Consider the following 10,050-nt stretch of genomic DNA (forward strand, 5'->3'; position numbering starts at 1 on the left):
GCTTCAGAAAAGGTAAGATTCTTCCCAGGCAAAATCATCACTTTGGATTGTTTCGTACCACTTGAAAATGTTTGTATTGCTGGAATCACATAACTGTAGGGTTGGGAGATTCTTAAAGGATATTTAGTCCCATTGCCAGGAAGTTAGCCTATAGATACACACAGGCACACGTGCCCTGGGATAAATGTGCATGGATATCTATCTCGACGTTGTTGGTAACAACAAAGATATTTTTAAAGAAGCCATGAAACAACCAAAACATCAATCAGCAATGGTTAAAGATTTATAGTACATCTATATATACACACCTGGTGTAACGAATTAGGGAGAGGTGTGTAGGATGTATCACTAGATAAATAAAGCAAGCTGCAGAACACTATACATGTTACGATTTTATTTGTATGAAAGTAAATAAATATTTTAAATATGACTATAAGTACTTAGCAAAGTTCTAAAAGAACACCCCTCAAATTGGGGGTCTATTAAGTATCCACTTTTACCCTTTCAAACTGTTTGAATGTCTTAGTATGAGCAGGTGTTCCTTATCATTTTAAAAAAGTCACCTGTTCTACGCTGACTGCTAAAGCATCCCACCAGGAGGTTGTCCTGGCTGTCTTTGAACACTTCCAGTGATGGAGAACTCACTACCCCTTAACTATCAGACAATGTTTAGGCCAAGAACCCCAGACAATAATTAGCTTCTATTAAGACATGACTTAGGTTTCCAGGGCTCTGGGTCTATCAGATCAATCTTTAGGGTTCTGGAGCTGGACAGCACACAATTTTGACAGCCAGTTCTTGGTATTTTTTTCAGTTTAAAAAATTGTTTTTGAATATACGAAAGGAAAATAATTGTCCTCTGGCAAGAGCCTTCAAGATGCTGGAGGAAGACAATAAAGGACTCTTCCGGTTGCCATTTTCAGGAGGATGTTAAGCATCTACGTAACCAAAGAGCCTTGTTTCCAAGGAAACTGATCTGTCAGTGAGGGTGGGGAAGGTAACATGCACACTCAGAGTTAAAGAGCATACATGCAGGCAAGCACTGTTACACACCAGGAAAAAGAAAGATAGGTAAATTCCAAGTAGAAAGTGCTGATTGGACTGGGTCCATGAGGGATCCATGATGGAGGAAATAGACTTGGTCTGGGTTTTGAGAAATGGGGACTGGATTGAGTGCGGGGGATGGAGGCATTTGGCTTGGAAGGTAATGGTGTTACCAGAGATGGGAACCCTGGGGGACAGTGAGCGTGAGCAGGTCTGTCTGGGTGGGTGAATGGTGTTTGGGGAACCCTCGTTCCTTTTTGAGTATAATGCCCAGGGGGGAGAATCATACATGGACAACACATCCCCAGGGGTCTTCTTGCAGAGTCCCGGTAGCCAGCCTTGAGGATTTGCCCATGACGGGTCAGTGTGTCTTGAGCTTTTGGATATGTGTTTCGCCATAAATACTCGTTTTGCCCAAGAGGTCCGTGAACTGACAGGGTTTGGGTTTTGTCCAGTGTGAAATGTGGAAAGTAAAAGCCAGGGACTATTTTGGAATATTTATTTATTTATTATTTAAAAAAAAACATTTTTTACTTGCTTACATATCAAAAGTGAAAAAGCATATAATGCAACACAATTTCACGAACACTGGACCCCCATTTGGGTATCCTTGGGAACATTGTGTGTGGCTATCATTGTCCAGTGCATAATGAAAAAAGGAAAAAAACCACCAAGAACAAAGATTTTTCACGGGAGAGCACCGTGGGATGATGAGGGTTCTATTAGGTTACATTCATTCGCCATCTATGTGCAATTCTTCAATAAATTGGTCTTCACGCCGTACCCCCTAGCTAGTTGGTTTTCAGAAAGATTATCTAACAGGGGGAGTTGAGCTCGCTGTCTCTCTCATTCTCTCTCTCTCTCTTTCACGTGTCCACTGCTCACACACAGCAGCCGGAAATGACACATTGAAGTGAGTCACAATGCGGCTGTGAGTCACCCTGTAATTGGGGAAAGTTCTGTCCTGCTAGGTCATGTAGCCCCTTGCACTCCTGCTCCTAAATATATTGGAAAAATTTTGAAACTGCTCTGTCCTCCCTGTAGTCTCCCTTCACCCACCACATCCTTTTGGTCCCTAAAGTGGGCTGTGAATCTTGGCAGGGGTCCTACTCCATCAAGTGGAAAGGCAAGGAAAGGAGAGGAGCCAAGGGTTTCGGGCAGCCACCAGGTGGCAGTGTGGGTCCCATCGAGCTGGCCGCAAGAGGGGAATGACAGTCAAGTGGCCAGGCTCCTGAGACGCAGTGACACAGACCACAAAGGAACACTAGGAACAAGTTTAAAGAATACGTTTTTCTCGACAGTCTTTTTTCTCTCTAACAAGCACACAATGACAAGGATGTGATAAATATTCAAGCACACTCCTGGCATTCCACCATCCCCACCAGGAGATTGGAGCCAAGAGCCAGGCATACATCTCATCTTTCTTCCTCTATTTCTGCAAAATAAAGTTTATGGGAAGCAGAAACATGCTTCTCTGAGTAAACAAGTCACCTACACTCCAAAATAATATGTGCACACTGTTTCTGGGGAGGGAGCGGCTAGGCTAGGGTGGGTCTCGCACCTCTGAGCTGGGGGAGGACGGACCTTGCCATGAAAGGGTGTTTCTTCCATTGGCCTTCTTTGGCCTGCCGCCAGCCTTCTCAGCAGTGGCAGACAGTGCAAGAGTGATGGCAGCGTGAAAGGAACACAAATTATTTCTACCAAGCACACAAGTGCTCCTGTAAGCCTTGCGGTGCCGTCCTGCCAGGACCTCAGTGGGACCTGGGTCCAGAGACCCGAATGGGCAGGGTGATGGACAGAAGCAGCTGCGCAAGTGGTTCTGGGAGTTCTGCAGTCTGGGAGACCTTCGGGGAGTTGTGCTTCCAAGGTCAGTCTCAGGGTCTCCACTGGGGAGTTCTACTCAAAGGTCCTCTTTTCCATTCCTGGGAGAGCCTGAGGTCTAGGAGGCAGATCCAAAACATTTACCATTTTTTTAAGGCAAATGTCTTCTCTTTCTCCAGAAAAGTGAATTAAAATAAAAATTCTTTTCTCTAGAGTTTCTTCTTGGACACATCTCCAGTTCTGTCCCAGATGAGGGTGGCTTTTCCCACAGTCAAGGTTCCATCACTTGGCCCATGAAAAGGACTGTTCCTGAGGATGGAAGAACAACCATGGGAGATGAGAACTGGGGAGGAGGGTGGTTGGGACAGCTCACCCAGCTCGGTGTTTACAGATGAATTGAGATACTGGGAGATGAGTGAGTGTCTGGGGACACAGCTGCTCCAGTGACTAAGCCGGGATTGGGAGACAGACAATGCACTCGGATAGAACACTGCCTCCGAGGAGGGGAGTGGAGTAGAATTATGATTCCTGGGGGGAAGTGGGGGGTGTCTACACCTGTCTGGACCGCTGCTCAAGACGAGAGGGGGGGGAGGGCCGTGGGGCCAGCCTCCTGCTCACCTGTGGGGTTATGCCGCACCACGAAGAGGAAGGGTCTGTCCATGATGATCTCCTCGGGGGCCATTCGGGCTGAGACGATAAAGGCTGGAAGAGAAGGGACAATGTCTTAGAGCAGAGAGACGTTGGCACTGGTGACTGAATTGGGCGCAAGTGACTCAGTGACCCCAGCACGGCACTGGGAGGTGGTTTTTAGGAGACTTGGCTGTTTCCTCGACGTGAACCGTAAAAGTCAGGAAGTCCGCTGAGGCCTGGTTTCCTCCAGGAGTTGGGCAGAGATCTGTCGGCTGCCCACTTCCGGGCATGTTTATCTAAACCCTTTTAGGGCGTGTTGGAAGCAAGTTCCTTTAAGTTGACTGGCTACCCTGAGAGCAAGCCGGGCCCTCACATTCAGGGGACCTCAGAGCCAGCAGGTGAGGGGCAGGGGATGGGGCGATGCTCTCTGCACAGGAAGCGCTGCCTTACGAGGAGAGGCTCAGGGGCCCAGGGTGGCGGGGCCTTCCTGGTTCACCTGGGGCTTGCCTGCCAGACCGCAGCCCCTCCTGGAAGCCTGGGGCTGAGCCTGACTCACCTGTGGAGGACGACGCCACTGTGCCGCTCTCGTTCACCTCGATCCTCACTTTCTGCAGTGCCTGCGACACGTACAGAGGCTCTTGATCTACAACAGAGGCGGACACCCGGGCACGTCAGCCTCGGTCCTCCGGGACAAGCTCCTCGATCCTCTGCAGGGCCCCACAGGCCACCAGGAGAGGACAGTGGAAGGAAAACCTCCTACCTGAGAGACTGGAGAAGTCCGCCTGGTTTGGCCTAAACATGTCGGTCATTCCCAGGTTCTCCAGGGGCCTCCTGAGGTCGACTTCACTCTCCAGGGAGAACCTGTGGGCAGGAGCGGGAAACAGCTCGAGCTCAGGCCACCTCTAGCCTCCAGCGCCCTCCCTCCCAGTCCCCTACCAGGTGTCCCCGCCTCCCAGGGAGGGGGTTGTGTGGGGACAGGACAGGAGACTAATGGGGAAGTGGAAGCGGGAGGCTGATTTTTTTCAAATCTGTTTGCAAGGTTTCTCTCCTTGCTAGAGGTCTCTAGTATTAAAGAACATTCCTCTGCAATCTGCCCACCCCCTTGAACCTATGACTAATTACTTTTCTCAAATAAGGCAGTAGTTTCAGCATGATTTTATTCAGTCTGGCTTGGGGGCGGAGTAGGGGGGACAAGGGCAAATTCTCCTGCAAGGATATTTGAACAAAAATTCATTCTGTTGATTGTGTTTCAGAGAGCTAAGCCTGAAAAGGACTCAAGCAGCGGGGATTTGGGGTACTCTCTCTGCTTCCCATCAGGGCAGAACTAATTACCTTGACTTACAGGGAGAGAGAGAGAGGGCAAGCTACCCAACTAAATTACCCTCCTTCCCTAAGCCTGGCATTATAGCATCTGGAAATTTGGGGTCAGCATGGTGGGAGGCTTCCCCGCAATTCTGGAATTACCCAGCCTCAGCCTTCTGCACCTTCTTTGCTTCTGCAGAAGGATTTGTTTTAAAAATCTGCTTTGTTGGAAGCCAGCTAGCAGCTGTAGTTCAGGCTGTTCCGCCTGCAGAAGTGAGTCCTTTTGTCCCCATTGTTTGGATATTGACTTGAGAAGATGAGGGTGGGAGTGAGGGGCGTTCATAAGAGAAAGCAGATCAATGAATCCCCTCGCCTTCATCATTTCTCTGGCTCTTCCTTTGGCTAGCTTTGGCTGGGTATTCAGAGGGTGGTAGACGTGGGGCGTGGTCTAGAAAAGCTCTCCCTGCCCCCCGCCGTGGCCTTCCGCAGAAGAGGGACAATGAGAAGCATCATAATCAAACCCAGGCCGGAGTGTTTCCCATCAGCCTCCCACACATGTCCCTGCCCTGCAAACGTCACATTTGGGAAACTCAACATGGGGGTGGCACTGCTTCCAGGGAGCTGGGGAAGAGGGGAGGGGGTAAACAGGCATTAGCAAGTGTGCCAAGAGCGCGAGGTGGCTTACTTGGGCAGAACCAGGAGGCGGGTGAGTCTGGTCATATTCCCTTTCCACTGGCTGATGAGCTGGGCATCCAGAATGTTGGTGAGGGCAGAGAGAGGCACCTCTTTTTCATAGGGGGCAGCAATGAACATGCTGAGGGTGTCCCCATGGTAGGGCAGTTCCAGGATGTCGTAGTAATGGCCATCGGGGGTGGAAAACTCAGCTGTAAAGACGCCAAGATGGCACATTGCAAAGGGCTCCCGCTCTCGTTGATTCTAACCCAGCAATGGATTTTCAGCTGGTTTCCTCCTGTCCCCTCTGCTGGTTCTGGAAGCCAGCTCGCCATCATGGCCCCAGCACTCCCCTGTTCAATGTTTTCATTCCCATTTCCCTTCTCTTCTGCCAATTCAGTGTCTTCTGGGTTCTCTGTGTCTTCTTGGCCTGCTTTGCTTTCACACCCCTGCCCCTCACACCCAGCTACTCATGCGTTCCGATCCCCGTCGCCTTCATCTCAACTCCCCCATGGTCCTTGAACTGTGAACCCCAGGTAATCTCCCTAGAAGCACAGGAGGATGAGAGATGGGGCAAGCAGTCAAATGCGGGCCTGAGGGAATTTCTGGATTTCAGCTTCATCTTGCACAAAATGAAGCTGCTTTCTGCTGCTCTGATGATCCTGCTGTCTCCTACTTGGGAAGACTTTATCAAATCTGGGGTGCACTGTAGGGTTTCTCCCCCCTTAAAGGGGACCACCAGGGATGAGGTGCAGTGGTTGTGGGACGTGGGGAAAGGGGTGGGTCTTGCACTTACTGTAGTTGAACTTGTTGGTCTGAGCCATCATGGGCACAGAGATGGTGCTGCCGTCAGATTTGTGGAAGAGGCGGTGGTGGGTGCTGGCCTCTGGGAAGGGCATCTTCCACTGGCCGTTGAAATAGAGGGCGTTCACCAGCACCAGGCGCGTCAGCTGGTCCACAGCTCCTTCCCCAAGCAAGTTGCTGATCATGCCTGTGGGAAAAAGAGGTGATCAGGAGGCTGGGTTTTTTTTTTTTAAATCCTCTTAGATGGCTTCCTTGAGCTCTCAGTCCTCCAATGAATGTGCGTCAGAAGGAATCCAGTCAGAAGACAAACTGGGGGTTTAGTGAACCAATCTCGCTCTTTTCAACGTGCTCCAACTTCCTAAAAGTCTCAGAAAGCTTTCCAGCTCACCACCCTTTCTGGATCCTGGGATCCTGTCCAGGATCAGACTTGGAAACATAAGCCTCCCCTGACTTTGCTCCCTAAGCTGCCATCTTGAAGGGTTGTGTGCGCTCCTTGTCATGGTTATTACTGTTCTTACACCATCTCATGACACTTTTCAGGGATGCCTTTAGAGTTGGTTCACGGGAAAGCCTAGTTATGGAAAAACACATGATGCTTCAATTCTTAAAGAGCTTGACCTTCTGCCGAGAACGAGGGAAGGGAGGGGTGGGACACCTGGGATTTGCTTCCAAGTCTCCTTTCTCTGCAGGCCCTGGGGACTGGCCTCCCTTCCCTGCCTGCTCACCTTTGGTGTGTCTCTTCACCCAGTCGTTGACGATAAACCTGGCTCTCTCCATCTCTGAAAAGTCCACCTGCTTGACCGTGGTCCGGAACAGCCTGAAGAAGTGGGGCATGAAGCCCTGGACCAACTTCAGATCCCGCTGCACGAAGATGGCATCGGCTGTGCTGATCTCGTCTTTGTTCCATGGCCCCATGAGCTCCTTGTACAGTTGCCGGAGGGCAGGGGCCATGCCCTTCTCTGGACCAAAGTGAGGAGGAAGGGACACATGAAGCTCATGTTGAACCCAGGGCTCCCAGCAGGGCTGACTTCCTCCACAAGAGGCCCAACCCTGCCCGTGTGCACAGGGCTCTTCTCCCCCCAACCCAGGGTCTGTGGAGGGAGATTTCATCTCAAACTTTAATCTCTTCTGCATCTCCTTCTTTTCCTCAAAGATCTTAGGTCCTAAACCCTTCTTTGGCTGAGAATATTTTTCTTTGTTTTTAAGTTATAAGTCCTAATTTTTTTCTTTTAATAATAATAACCATGCTAGGCGTTTCACATACAGAGTTCTAATTACTCCTTACTCCTGGTTGTTATTCTTATTGTCCCATTTTGCAGATGAGGAAACTGAGGTTCAGAGGGGTGATGTTCACTCAGTAACTGAGTGGTGAAGCAGGGCCGTCTCACACCAAATCCACTGGCCTGTACACCTTGTGACACAGGATGTGGTGGGAAGAAGATACAGTGGTCCCAGTGGCGTGGTAGTATAGAATTTGGCTTGGATAAACTGGGATCAGCCCTTCCTCTGCTCTGGTTGGTTAGATCCCTGTCCTGGGAAGACTGTGAGGACCCGTCTCCCATTCTGCCCCCTCTCTCACCATCAATCTTGAATTGCATCGCCGCTTGGATCTGCTGCTGGGTTTCTCCTCCTGTGGTCAGCTGCAACATGGCCAGGACTGAGGCCACCCCATAAGGTGAGAAAACTACATTTCGGTCCTTAGAGGCCTGCACCACCTGCTGAAACACCTTCACTCCAAAGTCTGTGGCCAGGCGGGCCGCCTGAGACTGGTGATGGTAGGAGGCCGACCCTTCCCCAAAGATGAGGGCCAGGCCCAGGGCGAGGCAGGCAAAGACTGGAGACATCCGCATCCTAGAGCAGGTGGACAAGGATCAGATGAGGGAATGGTTCTAGAAGAATGGCGAGTGGGGAGGGGTGATGACACCCCAGCTGTGGGCCCAGCTCCCTGTGTTTGCTGCTGGCTGGTGATGCATGAACACGAGGGCAAGATTCATAGAGAAACCAGGATGGGTTCAAATCTGAGCCCTTTCCTCCCTGTCTCAGCCTCAGGGAGTCTTCAGTGTGTTTTTACCTATGGGAATCTTGAAAACCACTGGCCCACCTTCCAGGGTATCTCCCTTCTTCTCCAGGAGACTGAGATGCTAAGTTATAATAAGATCTTAAATTTGCGTGATGCTTTTTAATTCTCTTATAATGCTATCACAATTGCTGTTTCATTCAAATTAGCAGGCATGAAAAACCCCTCTCCTGAGGTGGGAAAGGGAGGTATTTTGATGGAGAGGGGCAGAGACAGTAGAGGTCCTTGCTTCTGGGTGGTGAGGCTGTTGGGGGGGGCACTGACCACCTTCCCTGCTCCCCTGTGATCACTGCTATGACAGGGTCAACTCAGGGCTGCAGGTCTCCAGGGGGAAGAAAGAGGAGCACTGGGGATCGTGGATGGAGGGGATTCTGCACAGGGGTGTTCTCCACCTTCGCCCGAGATATGAGGTGGAGAGAGTCTGCTTTGCTCTTACCTCAAGTTCTCAAGGTGCCTTGTGACTGGCGGCTCGTTCCTGCCTCAGCCGCTGCTGACGACGGTGGCGATTCCTCTGCTGGAGAGGGGCGTGGCTCCCTCGACAGTGCTCTAGGCCCTTCAGCCAGAGGCAGCTGTGTTCCTCTGCAGGCTGCTGCTTCTCTTTATACCAGATGTGGGCCGGAAATAGATTAACTCATGGTTCGGCCCCACCCACTTTCTGGCTCTGACTGTCTGTCTGAAGGGCAGCCGGGCCCCCTGAGCACCTCCCTCTGCCAGACTTGCAGAGGCATCTGTGTGTGTGCGTGCTGCTCTGTGTGTACATGTGAGAGTTGAGGGCTCCAGAACAGTTGAGCAAACTCCGGCTGCCTTGGCCCCAGGGCCTCCCTTGATTTTGCTGATCTTATGCCAACTTCACCCTTTGCAGGGCCAGAAAATTCCCAGTGTTTACCTCCCCCAGTGCTCAGTGTAGGGAAAAGAGTTTACACGTCTTCCTTTTCCTCTGGAGAAATGAGTCCCTGTAAAGTTATCAGAAGCTAAGGATTTTGCAGACTTCTGTCTGCCAGCCCCATGCGCTGGCCAAACTGGGAAGAACACGCCCCCACCCCTTCTTGGCTGCATCCCAGCAGCCAGAGGGCACAGAGCGTGCCACGTGATTGTCTGGGTTTTGACTGTCTAGGACATGAACCTGGCAGAGGACTCCCTCCCGTCTTTCCCTCTTCCCTGCCAAGTGCTCGCCCATCCGTCCAGTCCGTCTGTCAGTCCGTAGGGTGATGCAAGGGTGACTCCCCCACGTGTCCAGACTCTCGTGGTGCCCCAAGGGCTCTCTTTGTGTAAAATGCCCTGTCTGGCTGGGGTTTGAGGTGTGCCGGGTGGGGTGGCGGGTTCCCGGGGTAAAGGGGTAAAGGGGTAAAGTCTTGCTGAGGAATTAGGTGCTCAGTGTGTAGGTTTCGGTTCTCTGAGCTGCCTGCGGGGACTGGGGAGAATCCTGCCTTATCCTTCCCCTCCAGGCACAGGCATCTGGAGGGCTGGAGCAGCGGGGGTAGGGATGGAGGCTCAGTGGGGTGTGCTTCTAGGGCACTGGAGTTAGGGGTGGAAAAGTGACCAAAGAATTCTATAGAGGGTTGGCATTGGCTAGAGGCAAGTGTGTAGGACTAAGCTGCTGCATTAAGGGTCTGGTGGGGTCAGGCACCCTTGGCTGTGTGGCCTGATGTTGTGGATTGGGTGGTGCCAGAGGGGTCCTGGGGGGATGTTGCCCTTGACTT

The 10,050-nt window shown here is 51.3% G+C and overlaps 1 protein-coding gene across 1 annotated transcript; it reads right to left on the reverse strand.

The window, feature by feature from the left end:
• Positions 1–2,306: 2,306 nt before the first annotated feature.
• SERPINE1 (serpin family E member 1) lies at positions 2,307–8,923 on the reverse strand. Its single transcript, XM_006201409.4, has 9 exons — positions 8,787–8,923; positions 7,853–8,124; positions 6,999–7,232; positions 6,266–6,460; positions 5,483–5,681; positions 4,256–4,356; positions 4,052–4,138; positions 3,484–3,567; positions 2,307–3,174 (listed from the first exon to the last, which is right to left on the reverse strand). Exons 2-9 carry the CDS (start codon positions 8,121–8,123, stop codon positions 3,137–3,139), a joined length of 1,209 nt encoding a protein of 402 aa, XP_006201471.2. The 5' UTR covers position 8,124; positions 8,787–8,923; the 3' UTR covers positions 2,307–3,136.
• Between the last annotated feature and the right edge of the window lie 1,127 nt (positions 8,924–10,050).

Source organism: Vicugna pacos, chromosome 18 (genome assembly GCF_048564905.1).
Source record: "Vicugna pacos chromosome 18, VicPac4, whole genome shotgun sequence".
In the NCBI taxonomy this organism is placed as follows: Eukaryota; Metazoa; Chordata; class Mammalia; order Artiodactyla; family Camelidae; genus Vicugna; species Vicugna pacos.